We start from the raw sequence: 22,328 nt of genomic DNA on the forward strand, positions 1-22,328 counted from the left end.
GACTGATTCGATCATGATATTTGTTCACACACACCGGATCAATCCAATCTAGAGAGGTTTGCAACGCTGAATACCCCCACCGACTGATTCAGTCAACTGTCCATGCCCTGACCGAATTAATCTATCAATCCAGAAAGGTTTTGCAATGAATAACTCCATGACCGACTAATTCAGTAACCAAAAATAATTACCACAGGATTAAGGGGTCACTACTGGATTTCTTCTTAGCCAGTCACAGTGCGACTGGCTAAGAAGAATTAGTCGGTCACCACTTCTACTACATGCCGAATTAGTCTGCCAACATAGATTAGATTTTCTGAATTAAGTCAACTCGTCCAATTCAATCTCTTTGAGTTTCTAACTCATATCTTTGCTTCTCATGGCTTGAACTGAGCTAAGCTATCTAGTACTAGATTTTCACAAGTGTGCATCACACCTAACTCTACGCTTATCTAGGTCAAGCTACTACTCCTTGCCCCCTTTTATAGTACGGCCAAAGGAAAAACAAATTCCTAAACTACCCTAAGTGTCTCTCAACATCAAATGACACTTAGAACTAGCTTATCCTTGATCTTCGAGCATACCATTTGAAACAATACAATGAAAACCACAACAATAGGGCCAAGAATACCAAGAAAACCTATTATTGCACTAACTTAAGATTGCTGCTGCAAAACACATGTTAGTCGCAATAATTATGTTGTCATTAATCGCCAAAATCAAATTAGAGGTTTAGATGCTCTTCCAATCTCTCCCTTTTTGGTGATTGATGACAATACAACGTCAAAATAAATAATTTGAAAGGAATGTGAGGTACGACATACTTGAAGTGCATGAACTTGTTCCAAATAGGAGAAAAGTGTTAGCCAAGTTCATGCAAGTCAAATGCAACAACACGTATGAATAAAGATACAAGCGATCAAACACATAAGCAATTATCAAAAGACATGGCAAATGATATGGATTAGGCGCAAACACATGTCAAACACGGTAGCAGGCAGTATATACGGCAATATATACAAGTGCACAAAAGTAAATATGATGCATGAGAGTGGCACATCTAAGATCCAAAAGCCTAGCTACCAGAAGCTCCCCCTGACTCTATCTCTCTACTCTCTCCCCCTTTTGCGTCAAGCATCAAAAACTCTAGGCGCCAGAAGCTGGAGGAGATGCAGGAGTGTCCTTGGGAGACGGAGTCATGTCACGAAGAGCAACCATCACTGGATCTGACTCTGTGGAGGACTGCTCAATGGACTGGGACGTTGAGGGTGCGACGGGAGCTATAACACATGGGACGGACTCAGTGGTAACTGCTGTAGCTGTAAGAACCGGTGCAACTGAGAATCCCATATCTGGAACTTGCAGAATTGTTGGTGCTGAAGTATGGGCACGTGTCTAAGCTGCAGTCTGCTCGGCATCCATCTGTGCTGAAGCTGATAGTGATGGAGTAGCCAGACCAGTAAGCTCGCTATAGGTAAAACCGAGCTGGCGAGTGACAGAATACTAGGCGAGCCCACCAGCTGACGCTGGCACTGAGACAGACGCTGCTGGTGTCGAAGTAGTGGCATCCTGTCCTAGTAGCGCTGATGTGCGAGAGCGAAACGACATCGAAACATCCAGCTGCGCAAGTGCCAAGTGAGTATGGCACGGAAGCAGCTGGCTGCGGTATCTGAGGAATAACTCTTGGTGTAGCTACTGGAAATATCAGCGGAGGCACTACCGGACTCTGAAGCTGTGCAAGAGGAACGGTCTGGGCAGGTAGTGGAGGAGGGACAGGAACGCCATGAAACATGTACTGAAAGTAGTAGTCTAACCGGCGCTGCTGCTGCTCAATGGTCTCAAGCAATCTCTTCTGGTGCTCAAGCATAACCCAAAACCTATCCTCTGCCTTCTGCGACTCTACAAGATAAGCCTGGTGCATCTGTTGAGTTTTATTTTCCATCGTCTTAATGACTGCTAGCTGTGAGGCAAGATCAGTTAAGACTGCTAGCTGTGAGGCAAGATCAGGCACTGGGGACTGAGCCAATGGAGCTGGAGGAGTCTGAGTAGCCTGAGGTGCTGCTGAACCAGAGCCACCTACCTCATCGTCGTGAGTGCGTCTGAAAGGTGTGACATCTGGAATAACGAAGTCAGCATCGGATGAGTCATCCTTAGATAGATCATCACCGTGAAGTATGGTCTGGATGCCCACGAGTCCTGCCTGAACCTCTGCCTGGCGGAGTGCATCATCCTCTCCTAGGTATTGCTCACGCTGCTCTGGGGTCCACTGTGCATATGATGCGTGGATAAATCACATTCAGGTTCCAGGCAACCTTATCAACATGGAAAGTGATAACGATATACATGGAAAATATCAATGTTCGAGACAAAAAGGAAGACTAAACAAATGTTCCCAAGGCATAACACATACAGGAACACTCTAAGGCTCACGCTAATCGGTTCAAAACAGTTGGATCAATTGATATGCATTATCTTATTAGTCACCTGATACTACATGTATGTGCAAACAAAATAGAGGAAAAAATAGGCAAAGACAAGAGTGAGTTATCTGGCCACTAGCAGCTTTTTAAACTGTGGGATTTATCAAACTAAAACCATCAGAATTTCTCAGTACAATCATTTAATAAGGATATCAGAAAAAAGAAAAGCTACATACCAAAGAGAGGTTTAAACATGAAGCTTTTGTTCTCCTCTTTGTCAAGCATTTTTGCATAGACACTCGAGGAGCAGGAATCGTCAATGAAAATAAAGATTGTTCTTTCCTCTTGATAGGTGATGCAACTGATGATTTGACTTCTGGGCCCTCAACCTTTTGCTTCTTAGGAAATATCTTTGACCTTACATATTGTAGACTATGATCAATTCTGTACAGAAAATTAGATGTCAGCCATAAATTATAAAATCGATCAAGTACCTTTCAAGAAAACCTAACATGCTATATATTATATGTTGCTTTGAAACTAAAAAGGGATGAATTTATTGGAGTTAAAATTAATGGGGTGATCTAGGCACTTCAGAAATAAAAAATTAAGCATCTTCACATTATTGTGGTCAGAGGAACTAGAAAACTAAGATAACCAAATAAGACAGGAAACATACATATAGCATGTTATGACCATCATGTAGCCACGGTTGTACATAAGGAGATTACATGGATTGGTAACAATTTAAATGATGAAATCATGCAACTAATACACCAAAATCATGGCATTGTCAAAGCAAGTTGACCCAACATGACATGTTGTTTCATGCAACAAAATGTCAAAAAGCCAGTGCGGCACATGCTACAGTAGATCGCTAAGGACAGGGTACCTCACTTCTGAATACCAGGGAGGGGAGGTGTTCAATAAAATATTCTTCCAGATTTGGTGCATGTGTTGTGCAATGTTGCACACTCGCACTAGCTTACTCAATACTGATGCCATAACTCAAAAGGGGTACCTTTGCAGTGATACAAAATTAAATTGAACAATGCCTTAAGTTAGCTAAAAAGTCTAAGATAATGCAATACTATGGAATGAAATGAATGTAAATATTTCAAGAAAATAGAAACAAAACCTGAGTTTCTTTAACGGAGCACAGCCCAAATCAATGCTACAAATAGGGCAGCAGCAGACTCCTTATTTACGAACTCTTCCAATATGCACTTCCTGCAAACTGATTAAAAGTACTTATAAAATTAATGGCAGAGGCACAACTATAATTTACCTTTTTGGAAGTTGCAAATCTAATATAGATATAGAAACATTAGTGAACTGGGTCTGACCAGATCACACAGCTGGCACATCCAAAGGGAAACATTAGGCCAGTCTCAGTGGGGAGTGTCATCACACGGTTACCTAGACTGTGAACTAGGTAATCGAGCTGTGGGAGTGTTATGGTGATGACACTCCTCTCATATTTCATGACACTCCCTCTTCTCTCTCTTCTGCTACATCAGCAAATTTAATGCTCATGACACTCCCATGACTCTCCCACTGAGATTGGCCTTAGTGAACTAGAAGTTGCACAGCTGAGCAGATCACACAGCTGGATTTGAAAGTGCATTGATTAGTTATAAAAAAACATAGCAGAAGTCACCCCCCCCCCCTCCAGCTCTCCCTCAGTCCCTCTGGCGACATGCTATAGCACCTCGCCATAAATAAGGACTTCGTTCCCTCACCGAGGAATGCAACACAACATATTTCTTCTCAAGACAGAGGTTATCGAACAATCTCCAGAGCAGGATAAACAAAAAAAAACATTTTTGCCCTATAAACCTTATAATTCACACATAGATATCTGCTTAACATATTGCAGAGTGCGCATTAACCAAGAAGGCCAACTTTACAAAGACACTGGAACACTCACCAGAACTTCTAAAGGTGCAGGTTGCCCCTCACTTCCTGACATTTACTAATTTCAGATGGCAAGCATAAAAAATTACGATGTTAACTTTTACCTTGGGTGCGAACTATTAAATCATCAAACCACACAATCATATAGTTACTATTTAAAACAAGCCCACTCGATAAAACTCCAACAACTATGTTTCCATACACAAAATTGTTGCTTTTCATGCAATGTGGCATACACCTATTCCAAACACGTTCACAAAAAGGCTCGCAACAAATCTTGCCGTATAAGGGGGAGCAATCTAGAAAAAGTCCTTCCCCGTGTTATGATGTTAACGCAAGCCTCCATCACCACAATTCCCCAATAAAAATATTAAGTAACCTTTTCATGAATAAGAAACATTTAATTGAACATTACCTAGTACATCCTCCTGGTAAAAGCAGAAGCTATGTGATTTCTCATGGATCACGGCGTATATAGGCAGAACCCGCCACTGTTCATGCAATCGACCGCTCATATCACCTCAATTCCCTAATAAAAACAGTGCAAAAAGTGAATCCAGCCTTCCATCCGGGAGCGGAACATTAGAGCTTAGCCTCTCTACAAGACTACAACAAACTTACGGAGTACGTGAATTCGACACACCAAAAGGGCACGGAACACACACCTTTGCCCAAACAAAAAAAATAGCACGGCATTTACGGAAGGTTGGTGGGCCAGGGTGAGCACTCACACAGGTGTGGAGGCACTCGATGACGGTGGCGGCGTCGCGGAGGAGGCGGCCGCAGAGCGGGCACGTGAGGCACGCCGCGAGCGCCGACCGCTTCAACCTCACCACGTCCCCGACTCCTCCGCCCCCTCCCGCCCCAGGCGCGGCCGCGGCGGCTGTCGCCTCGCAAGCGAGGACGGCGCTGTCCATGCCGCCGGCCGGAAGAGCCCGAGCACGAAGCGGCGTAGGGACGGCTTCGGGGCTTCTCCCCTCCCGACTCTCCCCCACGACGCGCTGGCCCACAGCTTCGGTTTCCTCGGCCCGGAATCAAGACAGCTATTATATTATAACAATGGAAGATTTACACCCGGACTATTTGAAAAATACAACTTGGGACGCAAACATTACCCGAAGAGCAAGCAAGTAAAGCTTAAACCAAAGATATCGCCCAAGATGTTAAATAAAATGAAATTTGTCTAGGTGCACTGCGTATGTTGAGGCATTCATAAGACTTGCTAGAGATCTAGGAGACTATAGGCCATATTTGTTTAAGCTTCTGGACGCCTTTTCAGTGTGAAAAAAATAGATGCTCAAATAAACTGTGAACTTCTCATGCAACTTTCGGAAAGCCTAAAGCTTAGAAAAACTGAGTTAATAACTTAATATGGAAACCTGAAAAACTTAGTTTTTTTAGCTTCTTTAGCTTTTGGAGTGCAGAAAATTATTAAATGCATCACCTAAAAGCTATTATTAGCTTTAGGAAGAAAAGGCTAGCACCTCAAACAAACTGGCCCTATATATATATCATAGAAATAGGAAAAATTATTAGCTCGGCAAACATTCCATTAGAGAAACTAGGACAACAAGCCAATAGTGGCGAAACTATCTGAAATTGGATCAATTGTGCATCGGCAGTAATTCAATTTTGTTACCATGAGGAATTACTTCTGCTTGCAAGAATTGTTGGTTTTCTGGCGGATCTTATCAGACTTGACGCTATGTACCGAAAAGCGGATAGGGAATAATCTCCCCTGGCTTGTTGTTACTTGCTCTGAAGGATTGGCAGGGACTACAGACAGATCACAATGATCACCTGAAGCTGGAGGATTGTACCGGCACCCGTACGACAACAGATGCTTCTGATGCATGTTGAACGTGATCATCCAGTCCTCAAAATGACAGTACTTATCCTCCAGAATGAAGTGGCAAAGACCAACACCCTTGGAGCTCACCATGTTGGGCGCAGAGGTGCCGACCGAGGCAGCGGCGAGTCCCGGAAGTTTGGGAGCGTCCAGAGCTCATCGCTCACCCGGAGGGCACAGCGACCTTCACCCACTCAGCCGGCGTCTTTATCTTGTTGAGAACCCAGATGGTGACCGTGAACCTGGTCTTCAGTCTTGGGGTTTCAAAGCGGCCATTGTCGACATCGACCAACCTGACGAGGCCCTTGCATATGCCAACCGTGCGGTTTACTGTTACTCCTGTATCTATCATCCCTGAAGACACTGATGGGTCGGTTAGGCCAAGACGTATCGGTAGGCCCATCTCGATCACGCGATCAAGGTCGATCCTGAGATCTTTGGTCAGGACTTAAGGTGAATGTTCAGCTACATCTGTCGAACTGTACGTGTTCCTAACAATGTATCGGTCCTGCGGTTGTGATCTGAAGTTCTGAAGACAAAGCCGTAGCTTGGCGTCTGCTCAGAGCCAGTGGCGTTGGCTGAAGACGTAGGAGATCAGGAACAGGGATCTCCAGTGGAACTATGCAAGTTTCAGAGAACCAACAGGTAGCTCGACAAGGACCCATGCGGCTGTACGCCCGGAAGGGGGTCACGGCACGCGCGCCCACGCCGGTGGGGGAGCCCGTCCGCCGGCGGGTGCGCGCCCGCGCGGCACGTACGCGCCCCGCGCGGTCGCGGTGGTGGCCGGCGCGCGCGCCACGCGTGTTCTGCCCGTGGCCCGGCGGTGGGGTGCGGAGCTGGCTGCTCGGGGGCAAGCAGCCGGCAGGCGAGTAAAGAGAGCGGGCAGGTGCGGCGCGCATAGGCAAGCGCACGGCCCGGCTTCGTGGCGTGACGCGCGCTAGCGAGCTCCCGTGGACGAACTGGCGGCGGCAGCGGCTTGCATTGAGTGATCATCCTCTCCTGTCTCCTCCCGCGGCCGTGGAGCAGAAGGGGTGGTGGTGGACTGGTGGGGGACTTGTTGGCCATTACTCCTACGTAACTGACGCGCGGGTGCGCTTGCCTGCTCCGGCCGGCCGGATCGGAGCCCCGCCGGGCCCGGATGTGTCGATCCGGCCTGGCGTCCCTGTGCCTCCATGCCGTATCGATGGAGGATGTGCACTGCGAGCCAATGCAATCATGCTCCCTAGCTAGGTAGCTAGCTAGATCGAAGAAGCTTCTTTTATTTCATTTCGGAGAACTTGGAACGAAGCTTCTTTCTGAATCCCCGGCACTGTTCAGGAATATAGCTTGCCTCGCGATGATGCCATTGCCACCGGAGACGAGACGACGACCGGCATGGACGCGCTCGACCGCTCAACGAACCGTCTCCAAGTTGCAGGAACGAACTAGTGCGTCGTCGATCGCAAGTTGCTCGATCGATCTCCAATTATTATCGACCCGGCGCTCCGGGCAACTCGATCGGCGCCATAATCTCTGCACAGCACAACGCCGTGGCCGTGCCGGGCGGTAGGAGCTCGATCGGCACTCTCCCCTGCCCCAATCCCTCGCGATCGACGGCGGCCGGGCGTCATGGACGTATCGCAGGCATGCCCTCTCGCTCTCGCATCCATCCACCGATACCGTCTAGCTACTGCACATGCCGTGACCCACCGGCCACCGCCCGAACAATCAACGCCGCCGCGGCTGCGCAGCACGTACGTGCGGGCGTGACAGCGAGTTGGAGCGATCGTTCCAGGCGCTGCATGCGCGCACCTACTGGCAGGGCAACTAACCGACCCATCATGCCCGAGCCGCCATGACCGGAGCTGTGGACGCGACACACACCAGTGGGTTGGGAGGATTTGATCTGCATTGCATGGGTGGCGCGAGGCGGCGGCGGCGGCCGGCCGGGGGACGCGAGTTCAGAGGAGATGCGTGTGCGTGCGTGCTGCTGGCTCCTTAGGCTACTTCCAACCATTCCCCCCATCCAACTCCCCCCCCAAACGTATTATTTACTATATTTTACCACTTCCCTTCAAAAGATTCCTCCCTCTATAACTCCTTCTATCCAATCATTCCCCCCATGTTTATTCCCCATATATACTATCACTCATTAACTAACTATTTTTTTTATCATTTTTGAATTTTAAAAAAAATCATACAATATTTGTACTGTCATAATACATATTATTATCATATTACGGGGCTCAAACGAGATTAATATCGCGACGAAATGGTGTGATTAGAATATAGGAGGAGTTGGAACTCACTCTATATGTGGGGGGAGTTCCAACTCCCCTCATATATAGAGGGAGCTATGGGGGGAGCCGTTGGAGGGCTCCCTCCCTCCAAAGCTCCCCCTACGTAGGGGGAAGGGCCATTTACATGGGACCGTTGGAGGTCGCCTTACACCTTGTCAAGAGGGGGACAGGCACCAACCGGGCAGGCGAAAGCATGTCTGGTCCGGTGCCGCTGCTCTCTCTGCTCTGGGTAGGTTGGTGCGCTCATCTATACCCTCCTCCTCTCCTGTAGTAGCTGCCACGCCGGCATGCTTGTGTCTGTGCGCGTGCGCCGCATGATTTCCTCTTTGCGTGCGTTGCCTGCCTGGTTGGTGCATGCTCGCCGTTGGGCCATGCCCGATGCCCCCAGGGCAGCAACGCATGAGATCCGCGCGCAAGGTGCATGCCGGGCCGATCCGTCGATCGTTGGGCAGGCCGCGCGAGTGTATCGTGCGGCTGATTGGCCTGCATGGTTCATCATTGACCTGCCTGCTTGGTTCCCGGCCGGGATGTTGATTTTGTTCCTCATCCCCTGATTGTGCAGGAGCAACTGAATCGAAACGGCAGCGTTCTAAGGATTTTGTTCGAATAAATCTTATAATCGACGTAAATATAAAAAGTAGTTTTGCTATTGTCCTCAACACATTTCTGCTGTTCATCGTTGTCTCATTGGATATATGGAGGTGTGTTCTAAGAGTTCACGTTACAATTTATTTCAGACCTTTTTTTTTGAAAAAGTAAACAACGTATTTCAGATTTGAACAAGGTTACTTGCAGAGGGTTTAAGTCTCCAGGCTGGCTAGGCTAGCACTGTCTGGCTGTCTGGTACTCTTCTGCGGGGGCGCCAGGACGAATCTCCTGTGCCGCGCGTCGCTAGCTCGCTCTACGCGTACGATACGACCACTAGCTCCATCCGACGTCTACACTCCACCAGAGCACCACGGAGGACGCGCCGACGTGGCCCATGCATGAGGTACGCCCCCGGCCCATCCAAGCGAGACCAGACTGGCCGAGCCGCGACACGTGTGAGCCCCGCCTGCCTGGTTGGCAGCGGCAGCGGCAGCGGCAGCGGCAGCGCCTGGCCCACCCCCCAGCCGCACCCACATGCGCTGCCGGCCCGCGGCAACGGCCGTCCGTCGCAAGGAATCTACCCCCGACCTGGGCCCGCCGCCTGTCGGCCGGGCCCCGGCGCGCCACACAACCCCGGCCTCCACAGCCCGCTCTCCGTGTCCCCCTGGCCCCACCTGCCATACGGCTAGCTAGCGACGTGTCCTGGACTCCTGGTCCGAGCTGGCTTAGCTGCCCTGCTTCAAGTGGGCTTGGAGCCTTGGACTAGTGCACGCAACTGCTAGCTGCTTGCTAACCAAAAACCAACCGCCTCTATATATGCGAGCCTCCAAGGCACGCAACCGAACGACGAGCAGTGCAAGCCAAGCATTCTATACTCAGGCAGGCTCACGGTCTCTCACTCTCTTCCTCTTCCTCTCTAGCTATCTTCTCGGCGAGTTCGTCGTCGTTGCATCTATCCGAGATCTTTTTGTGGTTTCGGCCATGGAGATGATCGACGCGGAGCTGCGTCTCGGTCCGCCCGGCGGCGATGTTACGGTCGTGCAGCCGGCGAGGAAGCCGGCGGCGGCGAAACGGTCGTCGCCGGCGGTGAAGAGCGAGGCCTCCGGGACCGGTGGCCATGACGACGACGCCGCGCCGGCCTCCAAGTAAGTGCCGTGTTGATTGCACGCCGGCCCATGACGGCGAGACTTAAATTCATCTGAATTTCCTCAGCAGCAGCAGCAGTTGAGCTTGAGCTGACGCTTTGTGTACTGTGCTTGTGAACGCGCAGGGTGCAGGTGGTGGGGTGGCCGCCGGTGAGGGCGTACCGGAAGAACGCGTTCCATGCGGCGGCGGAGGCGGCGGAGGCGAGGACGACGAAGGGGGAGCAGGGGGGCCTGTACGTGAAGGTGAGCATGGACGGAGCGCCCTACCTCCGGAAGGTGGACCTGCGGACGTACGGCGGGTACAGGGAGCTGAGGGACGCGCTCTTCGGCTGCTTCTCCTCGGCGGCCGACGGCGCCTGCCAGTTCGCCATCGCCTACGAGGACAAGGACGGCGACCTCATGCTCGCCGGCGACGTGCCATGGGAGTAAGTACCAAGATCTGAATACCGATCCATGCATGGATATATGGATCAAAGGAGGGATCAGCTGATCTGACGAGTTGCTATATATTTTCTGTGGATTTTCGCAGTATGTTCATCTGTTCTTGCAAGAAGCTGAGGATCATGAGGGGCTCTGAAGCAAGATGATCCGAGTGTCGAGGTCCGCACATCGCGCGAGAATTTGTTGGACGCGTGTGGACCAGATGTATAGGTCATCTGGTCAGACTCACGAGAGATCTATCATCGATCATTCGATGGATGCGCATGGTGCTCCTATCGATCTACAGACATGGATGGGATTGAAGGCGTCGGACGATGGATACCTGCGGCATGGGGAGGGCGGCCAGCCCATACGTGCATGCCTAGGTGCATCGTGTTCTAAGGCCAGGTTGCCCATACACGAACACACCCACACACACACGGGCGTGACGGCGGGGTACTCATCATGCTGTCCCGTGTCATCAGATGGGCAGTGCTGTGTTGGTCTGCAGATCACACACATTCAGCCAAGTAGCGGAGGGGACGAACTAGGATCTGTGTACATAAGCTGAAGCTGTTTCATTTGTAATTTTGAATTTCCCTTTTGTATGTGTGAAAAAGTTTGATGGTGTGATGAGCGAAATATGTGAAAGAAAAGAGAGGGAAATTTGATTTCATATAAAATTGTGTCGACGTTCTTTTCTTCTTAGTACATCCCGATGACAAAATTCACAAAAAAACTTTTGTGCCAACTGCTCTGTCTGATAAAAAAGCTGATTCTTTTTCATTGTCTCTTCATGCATGTCTTCCCATTCGCAGTGCGTGTCGTCGCAGTTCATGAGAGAAAAAGTCGTAACGGAAAAAAAAATCGCGACTTGCAAGGCACTAGATCTGAGTAAACTCGACAAGTCCTTTCTGCTAACCGATAGCCATCAATGACCATCGTTTACAACTAATTTGGTACAGCAGGGAGATTGCCGTTAAGACTGCGCCATGGATGGCCAGGCACAAGACAACCGTGCATTTCCGCAACCATCTCTGTACCGATAATATCAAAGATTCGTGCCAAAAATTGGCAAACAAGCTTTCAAATCTCCAAAAAGGAACAGGCACGCATTCCCTCCCCGATCCCCTTTGATCTTTTGTTCTGTTACGCAGGATGATGGATATTTGCAGATAGCAACACAAGCGTCCAAACAGTAAAAGATCCCGTGCAACACACAGATGCATACATGCTTACCACATGAACACTAGAGAGTGACGACACGTAGCATAGAGCACAGCAGAAGACGCAGAGGAATCCCTGGATGGGTGATGGGCGATGACGACGGCACCAGGAGACCTGCAGCCAGAATGTCACTGCAGCGCAGCGGCCACCACAGCCGGGACCTCCAGGCAAGTGCATGGCTGCAAGAGAAATTCAGGCAGCGAGTCAGGCGACAACGAAATGTTACTGGCACTGTAAACATCACTCGGTAAAGGGGGAAATCCGGGCACTATAGAACAACAGTAAAAGCCCCCTTTGCAACTGGCGGTGAAAACGCTCCAGCAACGGACAACGCGCAGCAGACCCACACCACACAGTAGATGCGAATCAGACAGCTGGGGGACAATGCAACATACGTATCATGCATACAGGTCATGAGATCTCAGAGAGCTGGGAGCAGCCAGCAGACAACCAATTCACAGCCTAGCAAGGATAAAAGCACCCCATTTCAGATCAAGACACAGGAGCCATGGAGCCATGGAGCCATGGAGCTGTCCCTATTCCACCATTCCAGTACCATGAGTTAATGAGGGATCATGAAAAACGTAATTTCGCGAGGAAACCCAACACGCCGTTCTGTAATTGGTAGATTGCCAGGGTCTAGGCACTGTAAGTGACATCCGTGAACAAATGGATGCAGAGTAGTTTTACACCAGGGACATACAAAATCATCAACTTGCTCAGGCACACCACACAAAATCATCAAAGTCAAACATTGCTGGGAATCTCAGTTTCCGGCCCCCAAGGTTCACGCGCTTCAGGAATATTCATGCCTGTTGAGGTACACAAGTAGCATCGTGAGACTGCATATATCGATTAATAACATCAAGTACAAGAGACGTTTAATCACACAATCTTCTTTATGGCAGACAAATGGTATAAGGCAAAACCAACTGGGCAGATACCATCATCAACTTATCTAAACATAGGTACCAGCTACACAAACATCATGTGGCTAGATTTCCCTTCCTATGATCTTAAAAAGAATTGTCCAAGCTATTGGTATTTTATCACAGTTACTGTTTGTGTATATCCCCACTTGCGAATTGTACGATACATGAACAATCCTTTTGATTTCGAAGCCTTATGAGTGCCCACACAACATGTAGACTATGATTATTTGGGCATACTAATACGATGATAACAAAATGCAGATTTCACAGAAGCATCCAAGGGACCACAGAGATAGAACCTCATAGTGCGGTTAAAAAAAAACAGGTTGGATGCAAGGTTTTAGAACAAATTTATCTTTTGTTTTGTAAAATATTGCCTCATTAAAAAGATGCACAGTGTTGATGCAAATTTATACCAGCTTCTTTTTCTTCTTATGCCTCCTCTTGCGACGTGGTTTATGAGCACCAGAATTGGAACTCAGATTGCTGTTATGATCCCCAGGACGATTTGGTAATCTTCTACTCTTAAATGATTCGCCGCTTGTGCTGTTTGAAGTATTGCTTGAGCTGGATATCACACGTTTATCTGCAGATCTGCCTCTATTTGGAGCTAATGAGCGAGGTGGTGGCATAAGAACCCGAGCATCTCTCTGACGCTGCAAAACAGAATAGGTGGGGTTAAATACAAGGAAATGCAAATTGTATTAGCTTGTCAGAACTCAGAAGAAAACTAAAACAGCCCCTTCTAAAAGTACCTGGTTCTTTTCATCACTTGACATGCCAGATGCTGCCCTACCTGAAGCACTGGAAGCTGGCTCCCTGCAGAAGGTTAGTACTAGTAACATTAGCACACCAAGCAAAAAAAAGAAAGAAAGAAATAAGAACACATTAGCACAGCACTAGCATGCTCACCCAAGAACAGTTCAATTAATTTTATTAGATTTAGAACTTTGCATAAATAAGTGATAGCATAATAGCATGTTGCAACTGCAATGGCCAAGAGCTGTGGTTTGTGAATCATACTTAGCACTTTTGTCAGTCCACTCATCATCAGCCTCTTCATCACTTGAACTTCCAGACATAAAGAAGTCGTCATCACTCACATCCAAGGTATCATCATCACTTGCTGTCTCTGTTGAATGGTCAAGAATTGAGTTTAGTAATTTACGTACTAGATATCCAGTCAAATGGACAGTACATTCAAAGGTCATCAAGAGAACTAGTAACACAAACATGCACCTTCTAAATCTTTTCCACTCGCTGCAGCAGCCACGAGATTCTCTTTGATCTGTTTACGCCACTTGGTCCTCTCTTCAACCGCATCCGCAGTATTCCCTCCAGCAAACAGTGAGACATATTTCTCATTCTTTGGGAAAAACTACACATGAGGAAGGATATATAAGCTTTAGCTGACAAGTCAAGCAGGTTCAGATAAACAATGGGAGAAAGATTCAAGCAGGTTCATCAGGGCAGTAGTGTAGGAAGCTTACTCTAACATATTCAAGGTCTTCTCGCAATTTCGACAGCTTATTGCTAACATCATCACCATTTGAGCGTTGCCGCTTCTCAAGGCGCCGTATCATCCTCTCAATTTTTTGCCTCTCTTTGTAGTTTGAACACCAACACCAAGAAAATTGTAAGCACAGACACGCAGAAAAAAAAGGCACCAGATATGGATAGGAATAAAACAGCTGAGTAATAACAGACCAAAGAATTTTATCTTCCTATCTCTCAACTGTACTGTCCGTTGAACAGCCAGTTGATTCTGAAGCTCTTGCTGCTTCTTCAGTTCTTCAAGTTTCTTCTCTTGAGCAATCCTAATGTCATCAGGAAGGTCCTGAAAATTGAACATATAGCATCGACATATCAACATGGCTAAACAAAAAGGGCTCTATGGTTCATTGCCGTAATTGGGAGTACAGAAAAGAATCTCGATCCATGAAAACAGAAACAGACAAGGCACCTCCTTGGCATGAGCATAGTCATGACTACCCTTTTAAATCAAGTTTAATTACACTCCCTCACTCACTTCTCTTCTGACAAGAACAAATGGAGACCTTTCATAATCTTTTCTGATCAATCAGCTTGAGCAGCAGATATCATATGTTAATTGTTTCAATCAATATTGATACTGAATGACACCTTTACAAGCTGTCTAAACGAACAGTAATCCAGCTACACCATGAACCTGAGCTGAATGCAACAAAGGGAGGTCTCAGTCGAAACATCAACAGGCCTCTAGCCTAGCAATTAGTGAACAATAACTAGCAATCGAGCAATTAATCATCGATGCCAAACTACCATGTTTAGTTAAAGTCCAACTCCATGGTTGGCGAAATGTCTCAGTTAACTGGAGAACCGAGAGGCTCGCAGCCAAACAGCCACTGCTCCACAGGCAACAGCTAAAACCCATCGACGGGACAGAACAAGGAGCAGCGAGAGGGTCCCGAGCTCGACCGAGTAGACCCCGGGGTTAGGCACGTACCTTGCGGAGGAAGCGCTCGGTGGAGCGGACCTGGTTCTTAAGCGAGGCGGTCTTGGCGGTGGCAGGCCGCTTCCGCTTGCGGTCGGCTACGCCGGCGGAGGCCGAGGACTTGGGCCGGCGGACGGCGGCGCCGCGGCGTGGGTAGCCGCCGTGCGCCATGGCCGGAACCCTAGGCGGAGGAAGACCAGGAGCGTTCCGCTCGCGTGGCGCGCGCTAGCCGCTAGGTGGCCAGGTGGGGCTTGGATTGGGCCGTGTCCGGGTGGGTCGTGCGCTTTCGCGCGTTTCGCCACAAAAGTGCAATTGCCAGAACTGTTGGGCCTGCCTGCATATTTAGGTCTGCTTGGTTGCTTACTAAAAATATACGGAATTTCTATTCATCTCTAGGGTGTTTCACTCAAATATCTATGGATGCGATTCCTTTAAAATTTGTGCCACAGCTGTGGAATGAATATGTTTTTTATTTGTTGGGCCATGTTTATTTGATTTGCTGGTCCATTTTCGTTCATCATTGGCCCGTCAGCTCAACTGCACCATTCTGTTATCTTCTCATCTGGCAGCGAGCGTGGAAGATGAGAAGTCTGGGTCTCAACGAATTAATCGAGAAACTGCACGAACACCTTACACCATATCAAAGAGATTGCACGAATACCTCACACCTAGAGGTGGTAAAGAGCCTTAATTTTTGACCTAAATAATCTAAGAACCGGATCCTAAAAGGACCGACTCTAATTTTATACAATTTTGAACTAAAAATATTAAAAGCCAAATTGGATTGTAAAGAAAATATTAGGGTCATGACCTATTACCACACCACAACTATTCCGTCCTTTTGCCATCCACTACGCAAGAAAACAATGATCCGGCATGATCAGCTCCAATTTCCTTCCCACCCCTACCTTGCAGTTCCCGATCAGCAACGGGTTCAGCACTTTAGCAGTTTCAGAGCCCAACATGGAAACATCCTTTCTGCCAAAATGATGCGAGGAAACAGAGGCGCGGCACAATCAGCCAGCATTACGTGGGAAACAGTCTGATCGCCCATTCACTACTGCTAAAAAGAACACGATATTACAAAGGAACATCAGCTCCAGAGACATTTTAAGCTGTGTTGAGTGTCGAGCATGGAGTAACATGTGTAGCAGTACCAGGTTTCGCGCACACAAAGCCAAAGGAACCAAAGAAATGTACAACTGTTACCAATCACCATAAAAAGGTATATTTTTATGTGTGTGAAGCTATTCAACATAAGTTCGTTTCACACTATCTTGAGCAGACAAATTGTGAAACTTTGGTATTACTGACTATGCTTATGTCAAAACAGAAAAACAAAAAATAAGTTGGGGGAAATGATTCTAGCATAACACCACAGATATAACTCCAGGATTCTAGTATAACACACCATTTGGGAGAAGAAAAGCACTAACTAGAAATAGTTTTCAACAACACTGATCAAACAGAAACACAGGTGAAACAATGGCAACAAAATACAACGCCTCAAGCAGACATGAGGGCAACACTCTTTCTTGAAAACCAACACTTCAAAGTTCAAACCAGTAAACATAAAAGTTTGGCAGCCGCAAACGCTCCCAGATTGCAGAGGCAATTCCACCAAACAACCTAACTTCAAAAAGAAGCGATCTAAAGATAAGGTGCTTCATGGGAATAATGCTCGTGAACAATTGACAAGAAGCAAGCACACAATTCAATGCACTATTTACAGTATCATAAAACAAACCACCAAAGTCATGCAATCACTCATTTTTCCCAGATTGTAGATTCTCAGAAGTAGTCCACAAACTAAGGCCCTGTTTAGTTCCCAAAAGTTTTCAAGATTCCCCATCACATCGAATTTTTGGACACATGCATGGAGCATTAAATGTAGTTTTAAAAAATAACCAATTGCACAGCTAAAGTTTAGCTGTAAATGATGAGATGAATCTTTTGAGCCTAATTAGTCCATAATTGGATACTAATAACTAAATAAAAACGAAAGTGCTACAGTAGCCAAATCCAAAAAATTTCGCGGACTAAACACGCCCTAAGTAAACACGCCATTACTGGCAGTGAACAGTGCCTGCTGTCCACAAATTACTATGCGAAACAATAATGGTGCAGAAGATAACTCATGACAGAGGATGCCAGTACTTTTAAGGATTAATCCCATCCCAACTTTATACTAATGTTCTCATCAAGAGTGTGCATCGATAAATAAAGTATCGCAAGTAGATAGCAGACCCACTAGCACGCCGAAATGCATGCTCAGCCTCCATTGACCAAAGCCTCGGCCCTTCACTTTGGAAAAATGGAGAAGAACGACATTGCTATCAACACCATCTTCCATTTCATCTTGTATTCAAATTTTGTCAACCATTTGTGCAGGCAGCAGACACACGCATACATCAACCCTTTTGATTAGTCCATACACCCACTACCGAAAAAGCAGTCCCCACCACAAAGTGTATGGCTAGTGCACTACAGACCCAGAAAGAAACATTATGAGAACATGCCAGACTCTTTAGTAGCTCTCTCCATCACTCACACTCATAGGGGGCATTGAAAGATGTAGGAGCATCAGCAGGTTATTGCTTACCATATCCTTGCAATTAAAGCACCTTTGAAAAAAAGATTGGAAAAGGAAGGTGATATCATATACCATTGGTACAACCTCAAGTGGAGAGGATCTTTTAGGTCTTTTCTTGCCTCCTTGTTAGTGAATCGAAAACCAGCAGTTTATCTTACACTTTGATAGATTGGTGCCTGCTAGTAGTTGTAAGGATGCATGCTATGGTTGCTGCTACTGTACTAGGAAGGAGTGTTGGGTTCTGGCTTCACTGGTTGGCCATCCTGAGAATGTTGTGTGTCATAAATTGCCATGGCTAGAGAGATTGGCATCATGCAGAGTGCTTTGGACTGGAGAAATTGCATCGCTGCCCCAATGTCTTCTTCCATCAGCTTTGCAATCTGTCTTTCCGTGCCATCCGTTGACCACTTTTCCCAAATCTGCTGTTTGCTCCCACTATCACTTGCTTCCCCCTAACAAAATCAAAGCAAGATCCAATTCAACAACCAACAGATACGAAAATATAGAGATGGAAAACGACACTCAAGTTCATTTTTCCGATTCATGGCACGATGATTCGAGAAAGAAAGGAATCTCATTATATTATAGCAATCTGAGGATATGCGAGGCGCAGAAATTGGGCTTTGAAGCAGGGCATATGCCTATGAATCCATGAAGAAGCATGCTGATAAGAAAAACTAGACGATACAGAGATAGCGATGGCAAATCAAGAAAGTATGGCTGATATGCTTCATCTAGCTGCTGTATAGTAAAGATGAAATGATTCGTTAGTTTGAACAGGTAGGCCTACAGTGGTGTCACTGAAATCAAGGAGTAGAAATAGTTTGTAGTAACATCAGAAAATATATCATAAAATGAATAAAAATCCATGGTTGATACAAGATGATGAATGGACCCCACTTTCAACACCATTGCCTAGAAAAGAGCAAGAGAGAAACTTCAACGAGAGAAATATATGTCAATGACAAATTTACTAATACATTTTGAAATTGGAACTGGAATTATTCTTGCAAGAAAAAAAATGTTATGTTGTCTACTGATAAAAAAATACCTAACATATCTAAACCTCACCAAAATTTAGTTGCAAATCTAATAATTTAGTTGCAATTTCGGTTGGAGTTTGAGCACTGAGCTGCTGTACAAGACTATGTGTTCCCAATCAGCAATTCACAAACTGAAAAACAGACAAGCAAGTGGCAATCATTAGGGTTAAAATTTGTAATTAAGATTTACAAAATTGCACAAAAGAGCAACACTTTGTCATAACTGTGGTGGTATGATTATGTCTTGATTTTGATACAGCAGAACAAAAAATCAAGAGCAACTTGCGCTGATAATCCCATATTAAATCTATGTGCATGGCTGTAAAGTGAAGTTATCAGAAGGCAATACTCCATAATCCTGCATTAGTCACAAATCACAGCTTACCTTAACTGAAAGAGGGATATCAGCAACCAATTGCGCAACAGCACCAGCACCGCCCAGCCTGCTCATGCTTAGTACCTAACATTACAGTACAAGGTTTCATCAAAACAGTAACGGAATTGGTGGTTAACGCTTCAAATATATTAGCATAATGACCTGCACCTTGACTTGAAGCCTCAGAAACTTCACATAATCGAGGATCTCATCTAGCATAGCTGCCCTATCTGTCTGCATAGTTTAAAATAAAACATAATATCAGAATTTTGTGTGTCGTCATCTTGTCATATTACTAGGTGAAAGAAAATCTGGATCTGGGAATTCAAAATCAAGTGTTGTCCCAAATATTTACATGATCCTGAGGATACGTGCTTGCTTATATCAAGAAAAGGCATACTACACTCATCTAGCATAGTATCAGGTGAGATAATACGTTCTTCAAAAGCGCAAGACTTAATTGTCAAAATGACAAAAAGCACAATGTTAGTATAGTGTTGTCAGCACAGAATGAGCCTAGACCACTTGCTGAAATTCTGTGAAGGGCAGGCATGTGAACCATAGCAACATAGGGTCCTCATCATTATAATAACACCTACAAATATGATAACAATATTACCTTGTTTGTATTGGGCACCAGTTCCTGTAGGGCCCTCATCCTTTCTGCTATTCTCTCTCTTCGTAGCTGCAGTAGAACAAACAACGTTCATAATACTGCTGAATAAGCAAATAGAGGACTGTAAAATGGAAAACAAATGAAAAGTGAAAAGAACGTAAAGCTTAAACTAGGTGGACATCCATAAGTATAAGCACAAGAAGCAGGCATAATTCTCCTGATACTAATGCATGTTATTACTGAAGTTCAAAGAAAATAGGCTACCTTGAAGAAAAAAGCACATGCTACACAACTGCACTATGACATATGAATCATCCAACTTATAATACAATACAATAAGTCAATAACATAACAGTTATGAGACTTCAGGAAGAAAAGACCACATGCCCCCGCCAAACCACGGTCCGTAGACTAGTGAACACAACAGCCCTCTTTGAACCTGAGATACTGATTGCTTGCACCGAAGGAAAATGCAGAGCATACAAAACAGGACATGGGACAATTCAGAGCTGTTACTCACAAAGTGCAAAGTGGCACATGGGACAAATGATTGCCTGCGGATATCGAACAACCACCTAGGAGTAAGCACTCGGCAACCCAATTCTAAACCATGAGAAACACTAAACCGAAATCTAATCCTTGATCCCCTTAACAATGTCAGGTTACGGCTTTATACAGATCGCACTAACAAAATAATTCTGGAACCGAAGACCCAGGCACACGATTTGACTTCAGAGATTGTTCAGTACCCTCTCCGCGATGCTGTGGGGGTCAGTTGCCTGCCCACGCCGCGCCCGCACCTTCGGCCTTGGTGCCGGCGGCTGAGGCCCCACAGCCGCCCCGCCTTGCTTCGGCTGCTGCGCGTGGAACACCTAAAACCCAACCAGAAAACAAAAGGAAATGGCATGGTTAGGCGGGGGAAAAACAGCAATTAGCCATGAAAACACGCATGATTTCCACACCTCCGCTGCAGTGCGTGCTTAGTACCTGGGTAGGCGGGCTGGGGCGGAGTTGGGGCGGCTGCATACCACCGCCGAACACCGGCGGGAAAAGCCCGGGGAGCTGCACGACCTCCCGATCCTGCAGAGGCGAGCGAGAAGCTTAGCACGCAGCACACACGCGCTAGTTTGGTTGGTGCAAAGGCGAAAGCCAGAAAAGGGGAAAGCAGAGACGGCAGAATACAGACGCGAGAGGGGCTCTCACCGCCTTGCCGCCCTCTGCGTGCTTCCCGCTCCCGGAAGCCTCGGCCGCCGCCGCGTCTAGGCTGAGAGCGAGGGAGAAGGGCTGGTCCCCCGCGACGCGGCCGCCCCCCGCGGCCGCGGCGGAGTAGGAGCCGCCGGCCATGGAGAAGAACTGGTCGAGGAAGTCGTCCTCCGGGCCCTGTGGAGGCTGCCCGGCCATGTCCCGACGACGGGTCCACTGCGCCTGCTGGCGAAGGTACAATTGGTTGCTCGGCCTCACTCTCCGGCTGCCGCCGACGGCCCGGAACGGGGCCGCCTGGTCGTCGGCGAGTGAAGTGGGGATCGAGGAGTGGTGGTGGGTGGGTTGCTCCCTCGCCTTTTTATTCACTCTCTCCGGTCGTGTCATAACGAAGTGGGCCTGAGCCACATGTGTGCTGAAATGTGCGCCAATGGGCCGAGGTAGGATTATGTCTGTTTGTGTTGATGGGCTTGGTTTAGCAAAAACTGATCCAGTCAGCAAAACAATATAACAAAAAAAAAGCGTGTGGTACGGTCCAGAATAAGAATGGAGGCCCAATATCACTACTACAGAACATGGCTTTGTTCCAGGCCATTTATCATAACTGCCTTTGGGCCCGGGACAATAGGTGGCTTTTGTCCCGGGTCCAACGGCTAGCAGGGCCAGCAGGGGGACAGGGGTCTTTTGTCCCGGTTGGAGACACCAACCGGGACAAAAGGGCCCTTTTGTCCCGGTTGGTGTCTTCAACCGGGACAAAACTCCTTAGCCCCCTTATCCCCTTCTCTCTTCCCCCGCCCGAGCCATTCAGCTCACTTGTTCTTGTTGTTTTTGACACGAAAGAGGGGAGTTCTTGCTCATTTCTTCACCATATTTGTGAAGATCTTTGATTCCCCATCCATCCATCGGCGCTAAAGGTTTGGGGCTTGTTTTTCTCTTCTTCCTTGGCTTGTATAGCTTATTTCATGCTTTAGAAATAGAGAAAATGTGTAGCTAGCTCATATCTTGGACATTTAGATTGCATATGTAGGTGTGATTTTCTTTTAGATTTAGATGAGTATGTGGATAGTAGAAATTTTTAGAATGGGTGTAAACACTTCATGTGATGTACTTGTATATATGACCATATTGTGGATAGTTGATTTTTGTATTCATGAATGAATTAATGAAATGAGTATATTAGAATTTTTTGTATTATGAATGGATTATTTTGACACTCTAGTGATGTATTCGTTCATGCTCACACTGAAACC

General features: G+C 46.9%; 4 protein-coding genes across 8 annotated transcripts; 1 reads left to right on the forward strand and 3 right to left on the reverse strand.

Annotated features, from left to right (window-relative positions):
* Positions 1 to 821: 821 nt before the first annotated feature.
* On the reverse strand, positions 822 to 5,363 carry LOC120692599. 4 transcript variants are annotated; one of them, XR_005682678.1, is made up of 6 exons: positions 5,069 to 5,363; positions 4,753 to 4,866; positions 3,559 to 3,657; positions 3,318 to 3,441; positions 2,657 to 2,864; positions 822 to 2,266 (listed from the first exon to the last, which is right to left on the reverse strand). XR_005682678.1 is itself a non-coding variant. In XM_039975958.1 (6 exons), exons 4-6 carry the CDS (start codon positions 3,423 to 3,425, stop codon positions 1,469 to 1,471), a joined length of 1,119 nt encoding a protein of 372 aa, XP_039831892.1. In that variant the 5' UTR covers positions 3,426 to 3,441; positions 3,559 to 3,657; positions 4,753 to 4,866; positions 5,069 to 5,346; the 3' UTR covers positions 822 to 1,468. The 4 variants fall into 4 exon arrangements, 2 of the variants coding, with proteins under 2 accessions (XP_039831892.1, XP_039831893.1); XM_039975958.1 differs by having other exon boundaries at positions 3,313 to 3,441; positions 5,069 to 5,346; XR_005682677.1 differs by lacking the exon at positions 3,318 to 3,441 and having other exon boundaries at positions 5,069 to 5,353.
* Positions 5,364 to 9,865: 4,502 nt separating this feature from the next.
* Positions 9,866 to 11,326, forward strand: LOC120687683 (auxin-responsive protein IAA14-like). The gene is made up of 4 exons (XM_039969712.1): positions 9,866 to 10,198; positions 10,324 to 10,623; positions 10,728 to 10,817; positions 10,848 to 11,326. The coding sequence occupies exons 1-3, from the start codon at positions 9,870 to 9,872 to the stop codon at positions 10,783 to 10,785; spliced, it is 687 nt and encodes a 228-aa protein (XP_039825646.1). The 5' UTR covers positions 9,866 to 9,869; the 3' UTR covers positions 10,786 to 10,817; positions 10,848 to 11,326.
* Positions 11,327 to 12,407: 1,081 nt separating this feature from the next.
* Positions 12,408 to 15,567, reverse strand: LOC120687680 (rRNA-processing protein efg1-like). Its single transcript, XM_039969709.1, has 8 exons — positions 15,263 to 15,567; positions 14,485 to 14,614; positions 14,268 to 14,380; positions 14,017 to 14,155; positions 13,801 to 13,909; positions 13,533 to 13,596; positions 13,194 to 13,433; positions 12,408 to 12,657 (listed from the first exon to the last, which is right to left on the reverse strand). The coding sequence occupies exons 1-8, from the start codon at positions 15,419 to 15,421 to the stop codon at positions 12,652 to 12,654; spliced, it is 960 nt and encodes a 319-aa protein (XP_039825643.1). The 5' UTR covers positions 15,422 to 15,567; the 3' UTR covers positions 12,408 to 12,651.
* Positions 15,568 to 17,580: 2,013 nt separating this feature from the next.
* On the reverse strand, positions 17,581 to 21,424 carry LOC120687681 (transcription factor UNE12-like). Of its 2 annotated transcripts, none has more exons than XM_039969711.1 (7): positions 21,082 to 21,424; positions 20,866 to 20,958; positions 20,628 to 20,750; positions 19,882 to 19,947; positions 19,431 to 19,496; positions 19,272 to 19,346; positions 17,581 to 18,295 (listed from the first exon to the last, which is right to left on the reverse strand). In XM_039969711.1, the coding sequence occupies exons 1-7, from the start codon at positions 21,277 to 21,279 to the stop codon at positions 18,065 to 18,067; spliced, it is 852 nt and encodes a 283-aa protein (XP_039825645.1). In that variant the 5' UTR covers positions 21,280 to 21,424; the 3' UTR covers positions 17,581 to 18,064. The 2 variants fall into 2 exon arrangements, with proteins under 2 accessions (XP_039825645.1, XP_039825644.1); XM_039969710.1 differs by having other exon boundaries at positions 19,425 to 19,496.
* Positions 21,425 to 22,328: the final 904 nt, after the last annotated feature.

The sequence above is a fragment of the Panicum virgatum genome, chromosome 9N (genome assembly GCF_016808335.1).
Source record: "Panicum virgatum strain AP13 chromosome 9N, P.virgatum_v5, whole genome shotgun sequence".
NCBI classification, from domain to species: Eukaryota; Viridiplantae; Streptophyta; class Magnoliopsida; order Poales; family Poaceae; genus Panicum; species Panicum virgatum.

What these genes read in the sequence shown, in the direction of transcription:
- LOC120687680 (XM_039969709.1), bottom strand. Translation starts at nt 15,421, where the DNA reads ATGGCGCACGGCGGCTACCCACGCCGCGGCGCCGCCGTCCGCCGGCCC. An exon ending in TGGACTGACAAAAGTGCTAA is followed by an intron (nt 13,597 to 13,800) that starts GTATGATTCACA and finishes AACCTTCTGCAG; the next exon opens with GGAGCCAGCTTCCAGTGCTT. An exon ending in CAAGTGATGAAAAGAACCAG is followed by an intron (nt 13,434 to 13,532) that starts GTACTTTTAGAA and finishes TCTGTTTTGCAG; the next exon opens with CGTCAGAGAGATGCTCGGGT.
- LOC120687683 (XM_039969712.1), top strand. Translation starts at nt 9,870, where the DNA reads ATGCGAGCCTCCAAGGCACGCAACCGAACGACGAGCAGTGCAAGCCAA. An exon ending in GACGCCGCGCCGGCCTCCAA is followed by an intron (nt 10,199 to 10,323) that starts GTAAGTGCCGTG and finishes GTGAACGCGCAG; the next exon opens with GGTGCAGGTGGTGGGGTGGC. An exon ending in GCCGGCGACGTGCCATGGGA is followed by an intron (nt 10,624 to 10,727) that starts GTAAGTACCAAG and finishes GGATTTTCGCAG; the next exon opens with TATGTTCATCTGTTCTTGCA.
- LOC120692599 (XM_039975958.1), bottom strand. Translation starts at nt 3,425, where the DNA reads ATGGCATCAGTATTGAGTAAGCTAGTGCGAGTGTGCAACATTGCACAA. An exon ending in CCCTGGTATTCAGAAGTGAG is followed by an intron (nt 2,865 to 3,312) that starts GTACCCTGTCCT and finishes TTTTCTGTACAG; the next exon opens with AATTGATCATAGTCTACAAT. An exon ending in CATGTTTAAACCTCTCTTTG is followed by an intron (nt 2,267 to 2,656) that starts GTATGTAGCTTT and finishes TCATATGCACAG; the next exon opens with TGGACCCCAGAGCAGCGTGA.
- LOC120687681 (XM_039969710.1), bottom strand. Translation starts at nt 21,279, where the DNA reads ATGGCCGGGCAGCCTCCACAGGGCCCGGAGGACGACTTCCTCGACCAG. An exon ending in ACGCAGAGGGCGGCAAGGCG is followed by an intron (nt 20,959 to 21,081) that starts GTGAGAGCCCCT and finishes TCGCCTCTGCAG; the next exon opens with GATCGGGAGGTCGTGCAGCT. An exon ending in CCCACAGCATCGCGGAGAGG is followed by an intron (nt 19,948 to 20,627) that starts GTACTGAACAAT and finishes GTTCTACTGCAG; the next exon opens with CTACGAAGAGAGAGAATAGC.